General features: G+C 52.5%; 1 protein-coding gene across 4 annotated transcripts in view; it reads left to right on the top strand.

Moving 5' to 3' along the window:
- Positions 1-23659, top strand: part of NFASC (neurofascin) — a 198591-nt gene that overhangs the window by 114797 nt on the left and 60135 nt on the right. For 3 of the 4 annotated variants that reach the window (XM_037067077.1, XM_037067076.1, XM_037067078.1), the window contains exons 3-8: positions 4277-4455; positions 12684-12701; positions 13435-13540; positions 15257-15453; positions 15871-15993; positions 18458-18628. In XM_037067077.1, coding sequence (XP_036922972.1) covers positions 4365-4455; positions 12684-12701; positions 13435-13540; positions 15257-15453; positions 15871-15993; positions 18458-18628 — 706 coding nt within the window. In that variant the 5' untranslated portion in view covers positions 4277-4364. The remainder of the gene's footprint in view (positions 1-4276; positions 4456-12683; positions 12702-13434; positions 13541-15256; positions 15454-15870; positions 15994-18457; positions 18629-23659) is intronic. The other variant, XM_037067079.1, reaches the window with a different exon arrangement.

The following is a 23659-nucleotide window of genomic DNA, read 5'->3' as shown; positions in this document are numbered from 1 at the left end:
CCGGGCTGTTTGGTATATTCAAGTGAGTGCATCCGTCCCCTCGCTCCAGCTCCAGACATTATCGCAGCCTCCAGGAGGAAACCTGCACTGCTCCACAGCAGCTCCCGTCCCCCTTCCCTGCTTCCTCTGGTGACCACCAGTCATTGTTCTGTCGCTGTGGGTTTGCCTACTTTGGATATTTCATGCAGACAAGAGCATTCACCCCATTTTGTGTCTGGCTTCTCTCAGCACAGTGTCCTTGGGCTTCGTCTGCATTATAAAGTGGACCAGTACTTCATTTTTTCCATGTCTGAGTAACATTTCATGGTGCGCATACACTGTGACCCGTCAGTTGATTCTTCCCTTGGTGGACATTTGGGCTGTTTCCGCCATGTGGCTGTTGTGACTGAGGCTGGTATGAACATGTGTGTATGTGTGCTTGTTTGAGAACCTGTTTTTAGTTCTTTGGGGCATATAGCTAGGAGTAGACATACAGGGTCATATGGTAATTGGTTTTTTTAGGAATTCCCCCAAAATGCATTTCTATTTTAAATAGTAACTTCACTCAGGAACTTCCCTGCATATTGAGGGACAGGGAGGTGAGATGGAAAATCTCAGAAGACCTGGGTCCCTCTCCTGGCTTTTTCGCTAACCAGCTGTGCGGCCTGGAGCAAATCGCTCTCCCTTTTTGGGCCCTTGTTTCCTCATCTGAAAAACGAAAACCTAAATAATTCTTAATTTCTCTTCATCTTTTAAGAGTTTATTGGGGCCCAGGCCAAGTGGCTTCATTGGTCGAGGCTCATCTTGTAAACCAAAAAGGTTGTGGGTTCGATCCCCAGTCGGGGCATATAGAAAACTGGGTTCCAGGGAGATTTGTCAGGCAGCTAAATGTGATTATCTCTATGTTCTTTTTCTACTGTTTTTAAAATGGGAGTTAAAAGCACCCTAAATAATTGGAGGTTTTTCCTACCAATGTGTTTCTAGTTAATGAATAACTTCTGGCTTCCTTTTCCCACCAAGACTCCCAGGATATGGTATCCTCCTCTTTCCCATCACCCCTAGCACTTGGCCGTTCTTTAACGGAACACAGCGCAGCCAAGACTGGAACCATCCGTCCTGTCTCCCTGGAGGAGTGCTGAGCCTTCCGCCAGGGTGGCTTCTCTCAGCGCTAAGGTTTCAACAGGGTAACCTGAGTCGGGGTCCGGAGGTGTGGGAGTCAGAGAGGAGCAACGGACTTTCTGAGACACTATAAGGGCCGTCGTAGCGAGTGAGGAGGAAGAACCAAACACCTCCTATGATGCCCTTTAGACAGAGGGTACCCGCCCCCGTCCCCTTGTGCCCTCCTCCTCCTCCGTATGGCGCCTGTGTTGGAGGGAGGCTTTTTCCTCCACTGGTTGCTGTCTTTCCACTTTGCAGCTCAAGTCCGAATTCTGTGCTCTCCGGTTCCCCCTGGTGGTTTTCTGGGGGAATATGCGGCTTTAAAAACCACACACCATCTCAGTGGTTTATTCCATCAGTCAGTCGGTCACTTGTCCATTTTCATCCGTCTATCACGTATTTTTGAGGACCTGCTACATTTTAGGCACTTCTGTTAGAGTCTAGGAATGACCAAGAAGAGGCACCTCCCCTCTAGCGCCTTTTTATAGGGCGTGCAGAGTGGCTTTTGGAATCAATACAAAGTGACCAGTGCTGCAGTAGGGGGCATAAATGGTGTTCAGGAGGACAGACAAGGGGCACATAAGTCATAACTGGCAAATCCTAATGTCAGAAGTCAGATTCAGAGAGCCTTCTAGACAGCGGTTAATCTGCACAGAAGTCAATCAGCATTCCATGGTGTGGTGCACAAAGAGACCTGGTAGAAGCCCTATATTTCTGAGCACAGAACACTCGTTGTGGGGAGGGTGATGAGAGTAACATTGCAGAGGTGTCACTCAGGGCCTCTGAGCCATGTCAACAGCTTTAACTTTCGGGCAGTAGTGAGTTCGTGAGTGTGACTGAAGGGAAGTAGCATAGTATTTATATTTGCACTTTGGAAGCAACCGCTCTGGTTATGGATGGAGAATGAATCGGAGGGGCCAGAGCAGAAGCAGGGAGACCAGCCAGGTCTCCCTGCAGCAACTGTCATGAAGCAAAGGTGAGCAAAACCAAGAGGGAAGCGATGGGAAGGGACCGTGTGGCTGGAGTCCAGAAATATCCTGAGGTTGGGGCTGGTGCTGGGCCCAGCTTCCAGGAAAGAGACAGCTGAAATCTGAGTCACAGTCCTCTAGCGTGCCCCACATCCTGGCATGGGGGCTGCCCTGGCTTCCAGGTCTCCAGAAGCATGAGTTTGTCTCCCGGGAGAGGCCCTGGAGCCCCACTCCTCACCCTGGACCCTCCGTCAGGATCTGGGGCAGATGGAGGGTGTACAGAGGAGAGCAGGCTTCCAGTTGCTACCAGATAAAACAGGAGTGAAAAAAAAACCCAAAAACTGTGTGTCCATTTTGGTAGGTGGCAACTAGTCCACAAAAGCTGGAAGGACTCTGGGGAGCCTCCTCCCATTGTCCCGTTTGACTTGACCCCATGGCAGAACAACAGACTGGGCCGTGTTTAGGATGCGTGTTTCAGAAGCTCAGAGATCTCAGAGCTCTCGTTTCAGGGTCCGCTGTAGGCCCTTCTTGACCTTGTCTCTCAGAAGGACCCACCCCAGGCTCCTCAGACGCCCTTTTTGGCCCCTGTAGGCTCTGGGATGGTTTGTTGTGTTTGAGGTGTAAACATGAGGCTCTCACAATGTTGCTCATTCTACCAACCGCCCCCCCCCCACCCCTTCTCCTGGGCCATCACTGCCATCACTGCGGCACTGCGGCACTGCCATGATCTTTAAAGGGACACAACATGTGTTAGCTGCACAAATACCTGCAGAAATCATTCACTTCAAAAAGTCCTTTGGGCAGCCAAGTCTCACCTACCGAAGCCTGATCCCCAGTGCTGACACCCCCACCCTTCGTCCTTCCCCCTTCCTGGGACCAGAGGGCATTGGTGTGATCTCACTGGTGCGCCCCTGTCCCAAAGGCTCTCCAGCGGGGCTGGCTCAGCCTGTTCAGAGGGGCTGCGAGATTGGCACCTTTGTACTGGCCCGGCACGCAGCGTCTCGTTGGTGCTGGGCCTGCGGGCCACTGTTTGTTTCCATGGCTGTTCTACCCAGAGTTGCCCTTCCTTCTAGAACAATGATTTTCAACTCAAAGTGGTTTTGTGCTGGGGGAGGGTGACCTTCCTCGCAAGTCCCCCCAGCCACTACGGATGAGAGTAAACATGATTGAGATGATGTGATCTGCTTGTGGAGGAGAGGTGGCCATTTTCCCAGAGGAAAAAGGCCGTGGGCAGTGGCCAGTTTCTCAGGGGAAAAGGGCGGTGAGCCCCTTCCTCCAGGGGCCTTTACTTGAGTTCTAATACACAGGAATACAGGGTGGCAAGGATCAAACAGTAGGTAACATTTCAGAGAAATCTGAGGGTTTAGTATGAGTCAGAGTCTGTCAGGAACAGAGTTTTAGGGTTTCCTGCTCAAACTCTTAACATTTGAATGAAAGCACTCTTAGCAGAGCAGATTTCACAGGTTTATCAGGAAGTCTTTGTGATGCCAGATTTTTCCCCAGGACACGCTCTAGCAAGGCAAGGAGCTGCGCCACCTCCCCAACAGGTATTCAGGCTTGGATTAGAGCTAGGAAGTGCTTCTCCCAGGGGACATGGAGGCTAGGCTTTGTCAAAGTGGGGGGGGCGGGGCACCCAGTCCTTCCATGAAGGCCTCCCAAGTGATCGAGTCTGTCTTTTAGGTTGCCCCCCACTGTGAGGGGTCTTACCCTTCGTTGACTTCTGACCAAGCTTTGGGGGCAGGGAGAGGAAACAGGCAGTGTTTGCTACCAGAGACAAGCTTTGTCTCCTGTGGCTCGCATTCCAGAGGTCATCCCTTGCCCTTAGCCACAAGGGGGCGAGCTAGAATTCCTAGAACCAGACAGAGCGGTCTACAACATTGTGCGGCAGGGGAAAGTCGGCAATGTCTAGAGACGGTTTTGATTGGTGGCAGAAGTGGGCTCTGCTGGCCTCTGCTAGGCCAGGATGCTGCTACGCACCCTGCAATACCCAAGACTGTTCCCCGCACAGAGAATTGTTGGGTCCCAAATGTCAACCATGCAAGGGTAAGAAACCTTCTTTTAGAACATTGGTCTGTGACCACGGGGACCCTTGCATCCTTCCAACCCTGTGGGATTGCTAGAACAAACCACAAGTTGAAGAAATAACTCACTCGTCATTTTTCTTTCCACAGCTGAGCTCTGTCCAGACGCCGAGTTAGAGCAGCTGGAGGCAGAGAGACCCCGCGGGCCGGGGAACGGGGAGCGGCGCCCAGCGCTGAGATGGCCAGGCCGCAGCCACCACCCTGGGTCCATACAGCCTTCCTCCTCTGCTTCCTCGGCCTTGGAGGGGCCATTGAGATTCCTATGGATCGTGAGTTCTGTTCCTTCTTCTTCTATTCTCCTGATTTAGGGCAGAGGACAGTTAAGACCAACGTTCAAAGAATGTTGGGGGAAGGGAAATAGTGGATTCTGGATGCAGAGCTGAGTTTCCCCAAAATGGGAGCAAACAGGCTGGTGCTTCGGAACATGAGACGTGAGTCCCCAGTGAGGTCTCCCTCCTGTGGCTGAGTGACCTGGGCAGCCGGCAGCCCACTGAGCAGGACCAGAGGGGAGTACCTTTTGGAAGTCTGAGTGTTCTCTGTGGTCTTGACTTGCCCACCAAAGCAGAGTTTCCAGGGACCAAGTGAGTGAATGGTTCTTATTTGCCTTTCTCATTCCTGATCTAGATCCCTCGGCCTCTCTTGTCTGGAATAATCAGAAGGATGATGGCTGGGAGAGAGTGGCAAGGGATTGTTTTGCAAAAGACTGGCTACATGAGACATTAAATAGAGCCCTGTCACAGTGCCGCTGTGGGGGCACCAGGCACCGATTCCTGCTGCTTTTGTCGTTCCCACTGTGAAGTGGAGAAGTGAAATCCATGTCATTCTCTTCCCATGGCAGGGGCATTATTGGGCCACCAGAATCATACAGTGAGGGGCTTACAGTGCTGATCTGACAGACTCTCACCAGCCACATCTGTGGGCACATCCATAACGACCCATTGACTGGCAGCCACGCACCTGGGCCCTGCATTTCGCTGTGCCCCGCCCTTGCCACATTGCTAACACTCCTATCAGGATGTCTTGCATCCGGTACTGAGGAGTGGGCACACCAGCTCTGTCCCCTGCCTCCTGATTCCAGGAATAGATGGGACTCACATAATGCCAGTGTTGACTTGGGCTCTCTCCAGGTGACAGAAGTCCAGGGAGGGGGGTGGGTAGGAGGGTAACACAGCTTCCAAGAAGTCTCCCTGAGCTCTCCAAAGCCAGACTCTGAGGGGTGGAGTTAGCAGAGCTTAGAGAAGAGCTGCAGGTGTCTCAGCCCCCTGCTACCCCACTCCACCCAGAAGAGCTGCCCCAGAAAAGTGGGCACTCCTGGATGAGAGAAGGCCAGGAGAAACTACAGAGTAGGCCCAGAAGTGGACAGGCCCCTGCTGCCCTCCCGCTGGCTCAAGTGTGTGAGTGTGTGTGTGCACGCACCCACTCAGACACTCGGGGAGGGGCCAGGGTTGTAGGAGGAGCTATTCTAGGGACCTTCTGTACTGTGGATTCAAGGAGAGTTTCTCATGACCAAGCCCAGGCAGGCTGTCTAATGATAAGGGCCCCCACCCCTGGAGAGGAGGGGGCAGCGGATGAGACTGGGTGGTCGAGGAAGCGGTAAAGGTTCATCTCCCTTCCGCCCCTTGTCCTCACTCACTATCCTGCCACTTGGATCCCTGGGGCTGGTAGGTGAGGAGTTCCCATAAGCCGAACTTACAAACAGATGGCTTCATCCCTATGCTAGGACTCTGGATTTCTGAAGCTCTCCCAGAGTCACAGGCAGGGGACTGAGCAGTCAGTCTCTGCAAAGTACTACCTGTGGACACAAAATGGCAAGTGCCCCAACCTTCCCACCACCACCTCCCCACGGGAGAATCCTGGAGGGTCTGCTCTTTCCGTGCATGGAGACTCAGGCCCTCGCTTGGTCAGGGTCACACAGCAGATGGGTGATGGAGTTGCAAGAAGCTGTATCCCTTGGCGACCCCCAATTTGGCGCTCAACGTGCCCCACACCAACCCTGGTAAACCTGCCTCCTTTCGGTTCTTAGAACTCCCCAGAGTCCAAGCTGCGTGTGCCCAGCAGAGAACTAAGCGCTTCAGAGTTGTCACTTCCTGTGATTCTTACAGCTAATCCACGAAATATGTGTGGTCCTTAGGCAGCAGGTCGAAGTCTGAGGTGTAGAGACATAAAGCTGTTTCTCCAGCTGTTTCCCGAGTGGCGGGGCCAGCATACGAGAGCATGGCACCTCCTTGACTGAGGAGGGGAGTCTATCTGGGACACCAGTCTGCTGCTGCAGGTTGTTTCATGTACCTCCCTGGTCACTGCAGGCACCGGGCCGTGGCAGCTTCACCAGAATGAGTCTGAACAAGCTGACAGCAAGACGGAGAGGCAAGCCCTCCAGTTGCCCTGGGAAGAGATCCTCTCTAGCCTGGTTTCTCCCTCCCGCTTCCCAGGTTACCTGAGTCCATCCTTCCCTCTCACCCTGGCTCAGGCCCAGCGGAAGGGCTGGGAAAAGATCAGGCATTCCTTTCCACCCCCAGCTTTATGGAGATACTGTGGACGTATAACATATGTAAGTTTAAGAAGTACAGCCTGATGGTTTGCGGCACGTGTATGTTGTGGAATGACCACTGGAACAGTTAGTGAACGCATCCGTCCCTTCGCGTGATAACCTTTCTGTGTGTGGTGGTAACTTACAAGGCCGATTGTCTATGAACAACTTTCACGTGTACTATAGTAGGCGCACCTCACTGTATTGTACTCCACTTGCTGTGCTTCACAGATACTGCATTTTTCACAGAGAGAAAGTCTGTGACAACGTGCCTTGAACAAGTCTGTTGGCACCAATTTCCAACAGCATTTGCTCACTTCGTGTCTCTGAGTCTCATTTTGGTCATTCTTGCAGTATTTCAGACTTTTTCATTATTGTTGTATTTGTTCTGGTGATCTGTGATCAGTGACCTTTGATGTTACCATTGAAATCGCCTTGGGGCACCACAAACCACACCCCTGTAAGATGGCCAGTTTGCCCTTATAAGATGACAAACTTAGGGTAAACGTTGCACGTGTTCTGGCTGCTGCACTGATTCCCTCAGACACAGCGATGCTGAAATCGGGCCAGTTGATAACGTCCCAATGGCCTCAAAGTGTTCAAGTGAAAGGAAGAGCCTCCCGTCTCTCACTTGAAATCGAAAGGTAGAACCGATGAAGCTCAGTGAGGAAGGCACGTCAGCTGCTGCTTCTGCAGCGTCCTGACCTCTCATGCCAGTCAGCCAAGTTGTGAATGAAAAGGAAAGTTCTTGAAGGAAATCCAAAGTGTTACTCCAGTGAACACACAAATGATAAGAAAGCAAAACAGCCTTGTTGCCGACGTGGAGGAAGTGTCAGTGGTCTGGGTAGAAGAGCTGACCAGCCACAACCTTCCTTCAAGCCAGAGCCTAATCCAGAAAAAGACCCTGATGCTCTTAAGTTCTGTGAAGTCTGAGAGAGGGCAGGAAGCTGCAGAAGAAGCGTATAAAGCTAGCAGAGATTGGTTCATGGCGTGTAAGGAAAGGTCTTGTCCTCGTAACATAAAAGTGCCGTGTGGAACAGCAAGTGCTGATGTACAACAGAAGCTGCAGCAGGTAGCGAGTTGCCCTTTTTAGCTAAAAAGGTGGCTACGCCGAACAACAGATATTCAGTGTAGACAAAACAGCCTTCTATTGGAAGGAGATGACACCTGGGAGTTTCCCAGGAGAGTGAGGAAGTGAATACCTGGCTTCGGAGCTTCAAAGGACAGGCCGACTCTCTTATTAGGGGCTAATGCAGCCGTTGACTTAAGTTGAAGTGATTTATCACTCCAAAAATCCTAGAGTTGTTAAGAATTATGCTGAATCTATTCTGCCTGTGCTCTGTAAGTGGAGCAGCAAAGACAGGATGACAGCACATCTCTGTATCTCATGGTCTACTAAATATTTTAAGCCCACCTTAGAGCCCTACTGCTCAGAAGAAAGACTCCTTTCAAAATGTCACTGCTCATTGTCAGTGCACCCGGTCACCCAAGAGCTCTGATGGAGGTGTGCAATGCGCTGAATGTTGTTTTCATGGCTGCTAACTCAGCATCCATTCTGCAGTCCAGGGACCAAGGGGTGATTTTTAACTTCAGGTCTTATTATTTAAGAAATATATTTTATAAGGCTGTTGCTGCCATAAATTAGTGATTCTCTGGTGGATCTGGACAGGATAAATTGCAGACTTTCTGGAAAGGATTCGCCACCCTAGGAGTAATTAAGAACATTCATGATTTGTGGGAACAGATCAAAATATCAACAGGAGTTTGAAAGAGGACTCCAACCCTCTTGGAAGACTTCAGTGGAGAGAGTAACTACAAATGTAGTAGAAATAGCAAAGAACTAGAATAGAAGTGGAACCTGAAGATGTGACTGAATTGCTGCAGTCTTATGATAACACTAATGAATGAGGAGTTACTTTTTATGGATGAGCGAAGAAGGTGATTTTCTGAGATGGAATCTACTCCCGGTTGGCATGGCAACAAAGGAGTCAGAACAGGACCTGGGCTCCCTTGTCACAGCAGCAGCAGGGCTTGATAGGGCTGCCTCCCACTCTGCGAGAAGTTCCACTGAGGGTAGAATGCGGTCAGGCGGCATCGCGTGTCACAGAGACATCGCTGTGACAGGAAGGACGCATCACAGTGGCACACTTTTCTGTTGTCTTCTTTAACACATTGCCACAGCCACCCAGCCTTCAGCAACAGTCAGTGGCCACCAACATCAAGGCAAGACCCTTGAAGGCTCAGATAATGGTTTGCAATGTTTTCAGCAATACAGTATTTTTTCATTAAGGTATGTACATTGTGTTTAGACATAATGCTACCGCACACTTAATAGACCATAGTATAGTGTAAACATAAGTTTTTATACGCGCTGGGAGACAAAAATTCACATGATTCACTTGATTGCAATGTCGGCTCTTTAGTGGTGGTCGGGAACTGAACCCGCAATGTCTCCGAGATGTGCCTGTACTGCAGTGGCCATGCTGTAAAGTAGATCCCCGGAACTTCTCCTGTAGTGGAAGTTTGTACCTTCTGACCACTGTCCCTCACCCCCAGCCCATGGCAACCACCATGCTGGTCTGTTCTTTGAGTTTGACTTTCTTAGATTCCACGTATAAGTGAGAACATACAGTATTTGTCTTTCTCTGCCTGACTTATTATTTCACTTAGCATGATGCCCTGAGGTCCATCTATGTTGTGGCAAAAGGCAGGGGATAGCTGCGCCCCCTCTGCCCTGAAGCATTGTTCCCAACAGCCAAGACATGGGAACCACCTAAGATTGGGCACTCTTGACTTTCCCTTTGTGTTGTGAGGAGTCCGGAGGGCTCAGCCCAGAGGCTGCCCTGCCAGGTGTACCCTTCTGCTCCTTTGCCCCTTCAGGGGGCATTGTCTTTGTCTGGAGACAAGGCACTGCTCCTGCTCTGGGAAGTTGGGGTGCAGCAGGCCTCCAGGAACAGAGCCCTGGGCTGCTGCACAGTCCCTCATTGAAGTGCCCAGCCTCCAGTCCCCACCGCTTTGCCAGTGGAGTCACACGCACCCACCTCCCCCTCACCAGCCTCAAGGAGAGCAATGTGACCTTTGAAGAATGCAGAGAGTCACCTCATCAACCAGAGAGATTTGCCAAAAAGTGAGTCTGTTGGCAGCTTGCCCCTCTGTCTCCCTCCGCACATCAGGGGACTCAGCATTTTTCTCCTAGACGCCCACAGAGGAGGGCAGTGGGGTGGGAGAAACACTTCCTCCTCACCGTCACCCCAAACAGCGCTGCAGGGTGGCCTCAACACACACACACACTCACACTCACACTCACTCCATCCTCCAAAGGATGAGTGCAGAGGTCACAGGATCAGAGTCGGGGAAGGAAAGAGGTGTGTGAATACTGGGCAGCATCGGCCCTCGCCCCACAGAGCCTGTTGGAAGGTTTTTCTCCCTCTTGGAAGCCAAAAGAACAAATTTATTCTCCACTCTACTTCTGTCACCCAGCAAGTGCCATAGGAGAGAGGGGCAGGTGGTGTGACACAGGATGGGGAATGGGGGTGGTCACAGGACTAGGTCACACCCTTGACCCTAGGCAGACAGTCCCCATTGTCTTCTCCCTGTGGCCGCTTGTCTTCCGGGGGGTTGTGTCCCTGCAGTGAATTCCTTGGTGGCACATTGGTGGCTGCAGACGTCATCACCTCTTTAGGCGAGCAGATTCTCCAGACACCCTGGCTGGATTTCAGTGTGGGGCTCTGACTGCCCTGAGAGCCTCCGCCCCTCCAGGTCTCCCCTCTCACTCAGCTTTGTCTAAAATGTGAAGAACAGCGTGCCAAAACCCCAGCTGGTCGAGGGTGAGTTTGTAAAAAGACCTCTGGACCAGGCAGCAGAAGAGCTGGTTCCCCCTCCGGTTCTGCAACGGGCCTCCCATGTGATCTTGACCAGGCGACTTCCTCTCTGGGTGTAAGATTCCCTGGACGGTGTCTAGGGGTCTTTCCACTGAACCAGCATTTGATTCGGTGGAAGAGAGGTTTGAGGCCCACACGGGCAAAGCAGAGGGCAAAGCAGAGCCTTCATCAGCCTTCCCATCCCGGGTGAGGCCAGAGCCGTCAACTGTATGTGGGCACCTAGGAGACACCACCTGTATCTTGAAATGAAAAACCCGAGGCTGGGCTGTGGTCAGAGGCAGGGGGTCAAGTGTCGGCCCTGCTCCTCCTGAAAGTGGCCCCTTCGCTCAGCCTCCCCGGCCCCACGGGAGAACCACTCTCTGAAACCACCCCCACGGCCTTCAGTCTTCACAGACAGTCCTGTGTGGGTGAGGGTGCTGCCTGTGGGGTGGGGAGGGAGCCTCGGAGCGTGAGTTCAGACACCAGGGACTTGGGTGTTGCCCCCGGCCATTGCATCCCTTTTTGTTTCCTACCCTGGGGGCCAAGCGAATGGCAAAGCAGACGGAGGTGCTGTGCCCAACAGGCCGCAGAAACCTGGCCCACTTGAAAAAATTATTCTGAACCTTTTCATGGGTCTCACCCTCAAGACTTTCACGTACTGGCATATAGTAGACACTCACCCCTGCCACCCTCCACCTCCCTCTCTGGTATCTGTCTTCTCTTCCCTGTGACTCTTCATGCCACTTTTGGTCCTGTCTTGCCTCCGCCTCCTCCCTTTCTGAGAGACTGCCCCCTTGCTGAGTCCCCAGCTTCCTCTTCCACATCTCACTGTGGTCCAGTCAGAAAGCTTCAAGGTTGCCCTGACTGGTGTGGCTCCGTCGGTTCGAGTATCCTCCTGTAAAGCAAAAGGTCGTGGGTTCGATTCCCAGTCAGAGCACATATGTGGGTTCCGTCCACAGTTGGGGCACATACAAGAGGCAACCGAGTAATGTTTCTATTTTGCATGAATGTTTCTCTCCCTCTTTCCTTAACCTTTCCCCTCTCTCTGAAACCAATAAGCATAGCCTCGAGTGAGGATTAAAAAAAGAAAGCAAGGAAGTTTCAAGGTCACCATGGCTCAACAGCAGCCTCTGCTTCCTCCAGGAAGTGCTCACTCTGAGAAAGTGAGCCCCAGCGTCAGCGCCGTACCCGACATCCACACCAGCATGAGAAAAGAGAGGCATATTACTTTCTATTCTAATCATAAGGAAAGAATAGCTTTGAAAGTTATATAGCAACAGGTGTTCTCTTTTCAGCAGACACATTTCAACCAAGACCTTGTTCCCACAAGGAACATTCCATCTAAAAACTTGTGTTCAAAGCGTGGTCCCCAGACCACCAGTGTCCGAATCACTTGGCTGCTCGTCAGAACTGCAGGGTCTTCTGAGTCAGAACCTGCGTTTTCACCACCCCCTTCAGGTGATTCCCAAGCTTGTCAAAGTTGGAGTGACACACACACACCAGTACACAGGCGTCTCAGGCGCAGGCTGGGAAGGTGCGTGCCCCGCCCCTTTTGTAAATGCACGGAAACAGTGAGGAAAGCGGGTGCTTTCATGTGTGAGAGAGGACAAGGGGCAGTGGGAGGAGTGAGGGCTGTGGACCTGCTGGGCCCGTGGGGGGTTGTCCTGTAGCGGTGGTTCCAGTCCACCCCTTCCTGGCACCTCAGCTTCACCATGGCACTGACACCAAAAAGCGTCTAGAGGTGACAGGTGGCAACTCCAGAGCCCAGCCTCTTTTGAGCAGCGTTGCCACTTTTGACATTTGGACTTACCTGGTGACATCTTCATTTGGTCAGCAGCGGGTCTTTCTGGTCCACTGCATGGTTTGGCCTCTGGGGAAGGCATTGCCTTCTCCACGAAGCTCTTGATGGGTCCATCCATCCTCCAGCTTGGCTCTTCCCCCGAGCTCCGCTGCTGGCGGGAGAGAGCCCGTGCACAATGCCCCCGCCGCTAGCCCGTTTGTCCCTCCTCCCTGGGTGCTGGGGCGAGAGGACGTGCTGAGCGCTGGGTCATGTGTAATAACTGGTGTCTTCTTTTCTCCCCTTACAATGCTAACCCATCGGAACTAACAGCCAGCATTCAGAATGAGCGTAAGTCCTGGGGGTGGGGGGGACGCCTCTCTGCACTTGTGCCTCTGGGAGGTCAGAGGGCAGGAAGGAGGGGCAGGAGAAGGCCAGGTGAGGACACAGGGGATTCTCAGCCTCCCCACCGCCATGCTGGGGCTGCTTGACAGCAGAGCCATGTAGTGAGCTTTCTTACCGTACAGGAAGGGAGGAGGCTCAGCCTATGGAAAGGCAGGTGGGTAAGAAGGGCACCGCTTCCCCACCCTCAGGTGGCTGGCACTGGAGCACCAGGGGGAAGCGCCCTTTGGCCTGCAGACAAGGCCCTGGGAAATTCCCTGGGGACTAAGGCCTCGTTCAGCTCCATCCTCACCACAGTTTGACCGTCTGCTGACCCTCCAGGGCTCAGAACCATCACAGCCCCTAAGTTCTAAAAATCGAGCTGCTTTCTGTTCCTTTATTCGTTCAACAAACATTTATCAATAATTACTGTGCTCTAGACATTGTATGAAGCAGTGGACATAACAGTGGGGCAAACAGAAGCCTGGCCTTCAGTTTCTCACAGGGACACCTTGACCTTCTACAGTAGTTCTTCTTAATGCTTGGTCTGTGGCGCCCGTCCCTTTCTAGAACGGGGCACTGTCCACCCTGCTTGCCTGCTGCTCTGTGTGGCCCCAAAGCTGTTAATTTCAGCCGTTCTTTAAGCCAGGGACCCGGGCCGGTACCTGCAGCCCCTGACTGCCCACTGTTTGCCCGGTTGCAGTGTCCCAGCCACCGACCATCACCAAGCAGTCGGTGAAGGACCACATTGTGGACCCGCGAGACAACATCTTGATCGAGTGTGAAGCAAAGGGAAACCCTGCCCCCAGGTAAGTGCCCTGGCGGGAAAATCCAAGCTGGGCGGAGGGAAGGGGGCCAATAAGAAGGTGTTTAAACTGCTCCCTTGCCTTGGGCCTGATGGTCGTTGAGGCCTCTGAGAAATTAAATTTATCCACTCAGCCCCCACTAGGTAGAAAGTACAATTTGGAAAATTAGGTAATTTAGCTGATGAGGGAACTGGGTACCCCCAAACTTAAGAGGCTTAAGGTCACTCCAAAAAGCCAGGACCAGATACTGTTTTCTGACTTTTAGGGTAGCACTGCCTTGTGTTCCCATCATTCCCCGTGCCTAGCTTATAGGAAGTCCCTCCCCCTAGCTCACCTGAGTCTTTCATTCTGGGCACATCAGCATCACAGGGGTGCCAGCAGACCACGAGCTGAAAGCCTGCTGTGCACCAGGCTCTGTGCTAGTTGTTCCTCACACTGTTCAGCCACCTCACTGCTCTTTGGGGAAGCTCCTCTGAGCTAGTGATGTGGAAGGAAATGCAGGCACAGAGACACTCGGCACCTTTTCCAAGGTCACTCAGCTTCAGAGTACCAGAGGCTGGATTTGAACCCAGGCCTGTGACACCCCAGGCCAGGTTTGTTTCTACTGGTGAGCTTTGGCAATATGGAGGTGGTATGCTATCCTTCTTCCCCCATCTTTAAAGCAGCTGCCACAGGCTGGACTTTTCAGGAGACTCCTGCCCAGTTCAGACCCAGGCATGATAAGACCCCATGTAAGGGGACATCTCAGCAGGAGAGAGGAGGCAAAGTGAAGCCCCGGGGATGTGGCAGCCGCCTTTTGCCCCACACCCCCACCAAAGTTTGCGTGACCTCGTGTGACTCCGAGCGGTGAGCCTAGAACAAGCAGAGCCTCCCTCACCCATGGTGGGGGAAGCAGGAGTCACCCTGAAGGGCCGGGCAGGGCTTGGGTGACCTTGCCTCTGAGGTTCAGACTTCCCCCCCTGGTTCCTCTATGGGAACAAAGCACCTACAGCGCTGAGCAGCCGCTCCTGCCCCTGCTTCTTTTAAGGTTATACCCTGAGCAGCTACAGACGCACACCCCCCAGGAGAAGCAGAGGGACATGCTAGTCCCTTCCCCTTGGAGCTCAGGTTTAAGGAGGCTGCTTTTTATTTTCAAAGTTGCCCCTTCTGGGCTCCATAATGTGTCTCCGCTGCCTTTCAGTCTCCACCTGGGTCACTGGGCAGGGGCACAGACAACCTGAACCCCGTTCCACGTTGGCTTGAGAGTCGATTATCAAACAAGGGGGCAGGAGGAGCAGAGCCGGCTTCTTGATGTGTGTGGGTTGGGTGAAATACGAACTTGGGTTGGTGTTCCTAGTTGGAGGTGGGGAATGCCTTGGCGTGGAAGCAGCAGCTGACTCTGGATTTGAAAAAATCAAAATCACTGCCCACCCCTCCAGAGAACATCATCCCCAGGGGATACTTTGGGTATCTGTCGTGTGAAACCCTGACTCCCAGCCTTGGTTGGACCAAAGTATTCTCAGGCACCTGCCCCTGGAGATTCACAGGGATGGGACTGGGGACACTACATTCAGGATTTCAGGAGGTTCTGTCACTCAGTCCGGGCTGGGGCCCATTGGTATGAAGGTGTGGTTTTGTGACTGAGTCTGGGTAGGGCCCTGAGATTGCCACCTGGAGCCCGGAACCCACCCTGTTACTGTTTGTTGCCCCTGCCCTCCCCCTTCTTCCCACTGTCCACAGCTTCCACTGGACTCGGAACAGCAGGTTCTTCAATGTTGCCAAGGACCCCCGCGTGTCAATGAGGAGGAGGTCTGGCACCCTGGTGATTGACTTCCGAAGCGGCGGCCGGCCGGAGGAGTACGAGGGGGAATACCAGTGCTTTGCCCGCAACAAATTTGGCACAGCCCTGTCCAATAGGATCCGCCTGCAGGTGTCCAGTGAGTAGCATGGGGCAGGTTGAGATACTGCTCCCGGGTACATGGAGGGTCATTCTAGAAGGACCACCCTATCCTTGGCCTGTTTGTGCTTTGGGGCCCTGCATGTCCTGCTTGCTTTTCTGCCTCTGAGCACGGCACATCAAAAAGATTTCTTGAAAAGGAAGTTTCCAAACCAGAGTCTTGAACAGCATTCCTCTGGGCACAGGAGGAGGGGAAGGAGAGGAGTCTTTGAAGACAGGCACCCACTCAGACAAAAGGCCTCCGTCCTCTGCCTGCTTGGACCCTTGGGCCCCGCCCCTCTCCCCTGTCCCGCTTGTTCTCCTTTGTCCCCCCCCCCCCCCACCTACCTCTAACCCCACTCCTCGCCCCAGGCCCAGTCGGAACCCTCATTTCGTGTTCCTCCTTGTTTCTTCCCAGAATCTCCCCTGTGGCCTAAGGAAAATCTGGACCCAGTGGTGGTTCAGGAAGGTGCCCCCTTGACCCTCCAGTGCAACCCACCTCCCGGACTGCCATCCCCAGTCATCTTCTGGATGAGCAGCTGTGAGTCTTGGGGACCTGGTGTTTTATGTCTGTTTAATCTTGGGGAGTGGGGTGGGTATGCTGATGGGGAGGAGCTTGCCCAAGGCTAGAAGACCTTGACTTGTGAGAAGCAGGTGGAAGGCGTCCACGTGGCTAAGGACAGGCTCTGCAGAGAGAGGGCTGCTTGCGTTCATTTCCCACGCCCAGCTGCCATTAGCTGTGTAATCTTAAGTGAGTTGCTTAACAGCTCTGGGCCTCAGTTTCCTCTTCTTGAAAAATGAGGATGAGGATGAGGATGAGGGATGAGACTTATCTGATAGAATTATTGTAAGGATAAATAAATTAATATGTCCAAGGTACTTATAACAGTGCTAGATACACAGTGTGTGTTCAGTAATATTTGTGATGATCAAGAGCAAGAGAATAAGGAATAGGGAGGAAGAGGACAAACTGTGTTTTTCAGTGGGCCAGTTGGAGGCAGGTTGGTGCCAAGCCTCTTTTATTTAATTCTTGGTTTGGTCTGGAGTCTCTCCTGTCAGGACAGACTGGGGCACTCGAGAATGCAGCTCTGATAATGGAGCGGTGGTGAGGTGAGAGGTTTGCAGCAGGGGACAGAGCGCCATCCTTCGGAGCTGTTCTAGCTCAGTTTTGGGAGGAGGCTTATTTAGCCACTCTGGGCCTCAGTTTCCCAAAGTTTCTTTCTCTGTTTTCAGTCACACTATAGGGGGCGCATTACGGAGGTGAATAGAGGACTGCTATTTCTCTTCCTGGCTTCTCACCCCTCCTCCATCTCTCCCTTCCCTTCCTTTCCTCCTTCCCTATATATGCATCCATCTGTCAATCCATAGCCCTTCCTGCCTATCATCTGTCGCTTTCTCTATTCCTGAATTCCTACCACCCTGCTTCCAAAAGAGACTGCCTTGTCACTGCTGCACGTGGTGGTTTTGCAGAGCGAGAGTGGCTTTATGCCCAGTCATTGTCCCTCTCTTTCCTCAGCACATGTGTAGGGAAGACTGCCCGGCCATAGACGGAGTGCTGGTCTGTTAGCTAACAGTTCAGTCCCTCCTTTCTCATCCTCTGCATCACACTTGTCACACTGCATCACACTCTTACTTCCTGAGCAGGTCTCATGACCTTCTTTCTCTGTCCATCCTCGCCGACATCTCCCCAGCACAGGCCACCATCAACAATTCCCTGGGTTACAATAATTACCCATAACTGGCCTTCCCAGTCTTTCTAAAGACATGAGTGTGACAGTTCGTTTATATGCTCAAACCTTTCACTGGATCCTTCATCACCTTGGACGGGGTCTGGACTCCTCTCCCTGGCACACAGCTCCCTCCCCAACCTGGTCCCTTCTGCCTCTCCAGCACCTCTCCAGCGCCTCTCCAGCCCTCCTCCCACCCCCACCCCCGCCCCCACCCACCCCCCTTCTCAGGTGCTCTCACTTTTAACACACCCTGTTGCTGCTGCATTGGACCCTCTTAGCTCCTTTCTCTTCTGCCTTGTAAACATCACACAGCCTTCAAGCCTCCTTTTCTCAGCTCATCCCTTCTTCTCTGGGCTTCTCACTCATCACACTGCATCGCAATTATTTATTTATGTGTTGTCTCTTCTCCTGGACTTCAGGTTCTTTGATGGCAGGAGCTGTCTTTCTCACTCGTCTCTCTTTCTCCAGTACCTAGCACAGGGCCTGCACATAGTAAGCCTACAGGAAATCTTTGATACATGCTTTGCAGAGCCAGCCAGCCCATTGTTGGGAAGTCGGCATCATTAACCTTGTGCTTTAAGAAATGGTGACTTAACACTCACAGAGGATAGGAAAGAGTTTGCTATGAGTAGTCAGCCTTAGGAGTAGACTTTTGCAAACCAGAGCACCTGGAAACCTGGCCGTTTGCATTCGCATTAGATACAGTGCTTGAAAAAATACAGATAAAGTAGCCAGATTTCTCAGCCACTCCTGTGATGTCATTAATTCAAAGAAACACACATTTTCATATTTTCCCATCTGTAAAATTGAAAGGCATCCTAAAACCAATGGCATGCAATGTTAGTTGATATGTGTCTCACAATTGTATTGTTTCTTTCTTGGGGCTGGAGTGGAGGGTAAAGAATAAAACAAGTGAATTTGGCTCCTGATTTGGGAGCATCTGAAGGATCGTGTCCCCTCCTTCTGGCCCCCGGTGTCAGTCGGCCATTTCTGTGGCGTGAATAGGAGATAGAAGTGCTTGGTCTTAGGGCGTGGGTGTGGTGGGCAAGCAGGCCGGATCTGAATCCTACTCTCACTCACTGCTTTGCAGCCACAACAGTTAAGTCCTCTTGTTTGTTACCTATAAAGCAGGAATCGGCCCCACCTCAGAGTGGAGAGTCAGATTAGACTGAATGACTCGGAACTCCTGGACCCTGTAGGGCCTCACTGGCTGGAACGTCGTGATTTCTGTTACTGTTACCACTAACCTCCTACTGCACCTCTGCTTCCTTATAGCCATGGAGCCCATCACCCAAGATAAGCGGGTCTCCCAGGGCCATAATGGGGACCTGTATTTCTCTAACGTAATGGTGCAGGACATGCAGACCGACTACAGCTGCAACGCTCGATTCCACTTCACCCACACCATCCAGCAGAAGAACCCATTCACCCTCAAGGTCCTCACCAGTAAGTGCAGGCCCCTGCCTGGGGCCGGGGGCAGCAGCCCACCTAGCCTGAGCAGCCCCGGGTCCCTGGGGCTGGGGGACTCGTCCCCACGGCTGACCTAGAAGTCTGTAGCTCACTGCGCCTGAGCTACTTCAGCCTCTCTTAAACATCTCCTGACTCTGCAGCCTTGAGTTCAGCGTGGTCCTGCTCTAAGGCCCTGCTTCTCAGACTCTGTGGGAATCAGACTCACCTAGAGCCCTTGGCCCCAGGCCCGTCCCAGCCGGGTTCCACCTCATTAGCTCCCAGGGGATTTGGACACACACCGGAATCCAAGAAGCATTGCTTCAGGTGGTCATTGAGGCATCCTCTCACGTACTCAGCTTGATAATTTCTTTTATTTCTACTCATTGTTTGGTTATCCTTATTCCTAGAATAAAGCCACAGTGCAGGATATCTAACTTCGTGGGTGTACCTATCTGAATCTCATCTGATCTGTGATATGAATAAGTTGGACCGTATCGAATTGCTGTGTTTTCAGGTTGCAGTTTATGTTTAGTTTTATTTGTTTCCATTTTTACTCCCTGATTCTGTTGACTGGCATCAAAGCAGGCCAGCATTTCCGGACCCACTGTAGCCTTGGTGGCCCTCCGCAGAAGAGAGAGAAGCTACTCAGTTCAGAGACACACTTCTTGCCAGGGACCTGCTGGCCTGGAGCCTTGGCTGCAAAGTCCTTGGCCTGCTCAGCACACTGAAAGGCCACGTTGGTGTCCCCATGGACTTATAGAATGCCTTCCATGGAAGAGCCTCCTCTCCAAAGACCTTAGTCTGTCCTACTCAGCTGTGAGTGGTGTTTCCAGTACTGTGGACAGGGGCGATTGTGAGGGAGGCCAGGCAGAGGTCACCACATGGGCTCTGGCAGCTTCTGCAGTTTGGAGAAAAGAGGCTGAACCTGGCTTCCTGGAGCTCACATGGACAGGTGGTCGACAATGCCTCCTGGGGGGATGGGGCAGGGGGGAGACTTAGGAGAACTGCTCACTCAGGACAAGTAGGGGCCAACCCCCTCATGCCCTCTCTTCCTCATCAGCCCCTGCCCCCACGGAGAGGGGCAGGCAGTGCTGAGAGTCAGCCCAGCCCCACTCTCTTCCCACCATGGCATCGTGGTGGGTCTGTGAGAAGCAGTTTCCCCTTCTCCTGATGTGGTTTTTCCCCCCTTTCTCTTCTTTTCTTCCCTTTTCTTTTTCACTTCCTTCTTCTCTGTTTCTCCTCTTTCTCTCCCTCCCTCTCTCTCTCTCTCTCTCTTTCTCTCTCTCTCTCTTCCTTCCTTCCTTCCTTCCTTCCCTCTCTCTGTCTTTGACCCCATTTTACCTGCCTCCAATCCTCCCCCTCCTGCCTCTGCGGGCCCCCACACACTGTTCCGAGCTGTCATAATTTGATGGCCATCAGGACAGCCAGGAGCCCCGCAGGTTCCTGGCAGGGTCACCTGGCTTCAGTCTGCTTGCTGCCCCCTTCCTGGCTTTCTTTTTCCAGGCTTAGGCCCAGAGAGGAGCCCTGGAGAGGAAAGCTGGGTCATCTGAGGTGTCTCCCCAGTGCACATCAGAGTGACCGCCTGCCAGCTGGCTGAGCTGGGGGGACAGTGTGGTCTGCCCAGGACCTCAAAGTGGCCTTTGGAGCCGCAAAAGGGCTGGAAGTGCTAGGCAGTTCGGGGGAAGGAATGGCAAGAGCAAGATGCTGGACAGCCTGCAGTGCCGTCACCTGGGCCCCTTTCTCCCTGCCCGGCAGATGCTTGCGGTCAGCCTGCTGTTTGAGGACCGAGTCGGGTGGCCCTGTGGTTTGGGGCAGAGCCTCCACTGTCACACAGGGAGACTCAGGGAGATGGAGGTGGTGAAGAGCCATCCTCTGTGGATTAAGCAGTTAGAAATTTTAGCCGCATTTAAAAGCTGTGCTTTCCGGAAACATTCTTTTCATTCAAGTGAGGGATATCTGTCTCTGCCCTGTTTCTGGGTCCTCTGTGCCACCGAAAACCCCTCCCGATGCTGGGGAGCCCTGGGTGCTATGAACAGAACCCTGCCGGCTCCCTGGGGCAGCTTTGGCTGGGAGCAAGTGCCGGGTGTCTGTGCTGGCCCACATTGGGGCACAGCCGTGCCCTCTCCACTGCCCTGCCTGGAAAGGCCCCAGTTGTTCTCATACCTTCAGAACCAGGTCTAGGGGTGGGAGGCAAAATGGCCCAGTTGGGACAGCCTCAAAGACTCAGGTCTCACCAGGAGTTTCTGTCCCAGTTGGTCTATTGGGGAAGAAATAAACCTCATCACAGTCAATTTTCTGTTACCTGCATGAAGGAAGGGATATCTAACAAACAGTAGTATGCAATCCAAAGGCATTTTTAAAATTTGTTTTGAGCCCTGGCTGGTGTGGCTCAATTCGTTGGAGCATCATCCCATAACTGAAAGGTTGCAGGTTCAATTCCCAGTCAGGGCACATACCCAGGCTGCAGATTCGATCCCTGGTCTGGGTACATATAGGAGGCAACCAGTCAATGTTCCTCTGTGGCATTGATGCTTCTCTTTCTCCCCCTTCCTCCCTCCGTTCCTCTCTCTCTAAAAGCAGTGGGGAAAAAATGTCCTCAGGTGATGATTACAAAATAAAATAAATTAAATTAAATTTGGTTTGGGATGCAGTCGAAGATAAACAGTGGAGCCAGGCTACAGAGACGCGCCTGTCCCACTTTGCCCCTGCCAGAGCAGGCCCCGCCCCTCCTGCCTGTGCCACAGAGAGGCAGTCAGTAGGGAGGGCGGCAGGGTCTCCCTGAAGAGACACAAGCACTAACCCTGCTCCCCGCTAATGCCTGTTGTCTAGGCGACACCCTCCCAGGAGTCCAGAAGGTCTCCCTGCATTTCCCAGCTGTGCTCCAGAATCTGCAGACTGTGAGGTGCAGGCCGAGCTTGGGTCACTTCTCTGGATGGGAGCATGACACAGGCCTGTCAGCTGTGTATGTCCCTGCCCTCCCCAGGAGAGGACCATTACCCCCGGAGTCCAGCCACAGCCCTGCCTACCCCTTGCCGCTCTGCCTCTTCCTTCTCTGCATGTCCAGTCCCACCCTTCGCTCCAGATAAGCCCATGCTGACTTCCCAAACAGGCTAGGTCTTTTACCACAAGCCCTATCTTAAGGGACAGTTCCAAATACTGAAATCTTCCTCCTGGGTGTTAGCAGATTTGGAATGCAATGCAGCGCAGTCCCAGAAAAGAGCTCAGGGTCCCACGATCAGTTTTAACGGGATTGGCCCTGTCTCATATATGCAAATATGGTGGCACAGCACCTCGGCTTCCAGTGAGCTGCCCCACCCCCACCCTTGCTGGTACTGTCAGAACTTGACCCCAGTAGCTGGAGGGGACCCGTGGTAGAAGAGTGAAAAGCAACTGAAGCATCTTGGCACAATTATGTGCCCAATTTCAAAATGTCTTTCTCACTGGCGGCTAAATGCCCAAGGGCTTCAATTACTGAATGTTGGAGCTGAGGCCATGGTCTTGCTCCTTAAGGAATATCTTCACCCCCAGGCCATCTAGAGAGTTCTGAATCTCCAGCTTAGTCCGCAGGCCGTTCCCAGCACAAAACTCAAGCACACTTCTCTCGCTCCGCCTCTCTTTCCCTCTCCCCCACCCAAACTTCCTCTGATCCTGAAATCTGAACCTCAGCCTAGCTCTCCCCCCTCCCTGGACCACTTCTGGCCTCCTCAGAAGGAGGCCCTTCTGCCAACAGATACATCTGGGAGACCAGGTGGTGCCCCTGGGTCAGGTCAGGGGTGCTTGTCACTGGTCAGCACACATTCGCTGGGCACTGCCAGGGGTCCGCCTCTCCCACTCTGTCTATGAACCATTTCTCTCGGCTTGTCTCCTCTCACCCCCACCCCTTGCAACTCAGCTTCCGCTCAGGCAGGACTTTGCTCTTTCCTCAGGGCTCACAAACACTCCTTTCTCTTTAGTGCCCCGAGAGCTGGCCGATCCAGACACCTGGGAACTGTGACTTTGATGAGAAGTGGTTGTTCATAAGACTGCTACAGAATATTACTAGTCCTTACCTCATTGGTTTGAAAATAGAGTGGGACCAAGCAATTAAGAGTCAAGCCTAATTGTTTTGATTACAAAGAAACTTATTATGGCCTTCTTTTGCAGGATTTAACCTTTTTTTCCTTTGGGGGGCTGTTTTGTGTTGCTTGTTCTTCGCCAAGCACATTTCCTTTCCAAATTCACCATGTCTTTCCTTTGCAAAAGGCCTCTGGTGCTCTCCCCGGTTGTGTTCATGGCTTTGCGTTTCCGTTGGTTCTCTCCCCGTTGACACCTCTGCGCCCTCCCGCCGCCTCCTGTTGGCTCACCCTCTTTTGTTTATTGCAGACCACCCCTATAACGACTCGTCCTTAAGAAACCACCCTGACATGTACAGTGGTGAGTCGCTGTGGTAACCTTGGGAGTAACCTTGCCTGTCCTAACCCCAGTTTGCCTAACTTGACTGATACTGTGTCATTAACTCATGCTGAGGGGCAGGTCTGACAGTTGGCCAGGCCAGGGTGCCAGGGGGCCACTTCCAGAGCCCTGCTTGCCAGGAAAACAGTGGCCAGTTTGGGAGTTTGAGGTGGCTTATGGGGTGGTGTGGTCTCCTCATATTTGCAGGCCTCCAGTTGCTGAATCCTGGACAAGCTGGTTAAACCAGGGTAGGACTTCAGAAGAGTTTCTTGGAGGGTTTATTAGAAACTTAGCAGTTGGTAGTAGGTGAACAGAGAATGTCTGAGGATGGATATGGAGGAAACAGTATTGTGATCCTATTAGTGGTTTAAGGATCACAGAAAGCTTTGTAGTGTGTGTTTCACCAACTCTTAAGTGTCTCCATGTGAATCGCCTGCGTTGCAGTCTAGCCGCAGCTGCTGGGGACACCATGTCACCGGTCTCTTGTCCCTTTAAAAATCTACCTGGGAAATAAGAGTGAGAGTTCACTTTGAGTTTTTTTCCAAGGTGAGTTATAAATGAAATAGCCTCTCTCCCCCTTCTTCTCTCTCTCTAAAA

This window comes from Sturnira hondurensis, unplaced genomic scaffold, assembly GCF_014824575.4.
Source record: "Sturnira hondurensis isolate 20B ecotype Veracruz unplaced genomic scaffold, ASM1482457v3 Scaffold0017082, whole genome shotgun sequence".
Lineage (NCBI taxonomy): Eukaryota > Metazoa > Chordata > Mammalia > Chiroptera > Phyllostomidae > Sturnira > Sturnira hondurensis.
This window is presented reverse-complemented; position numbering and strand designations above follow the sequence as displayed.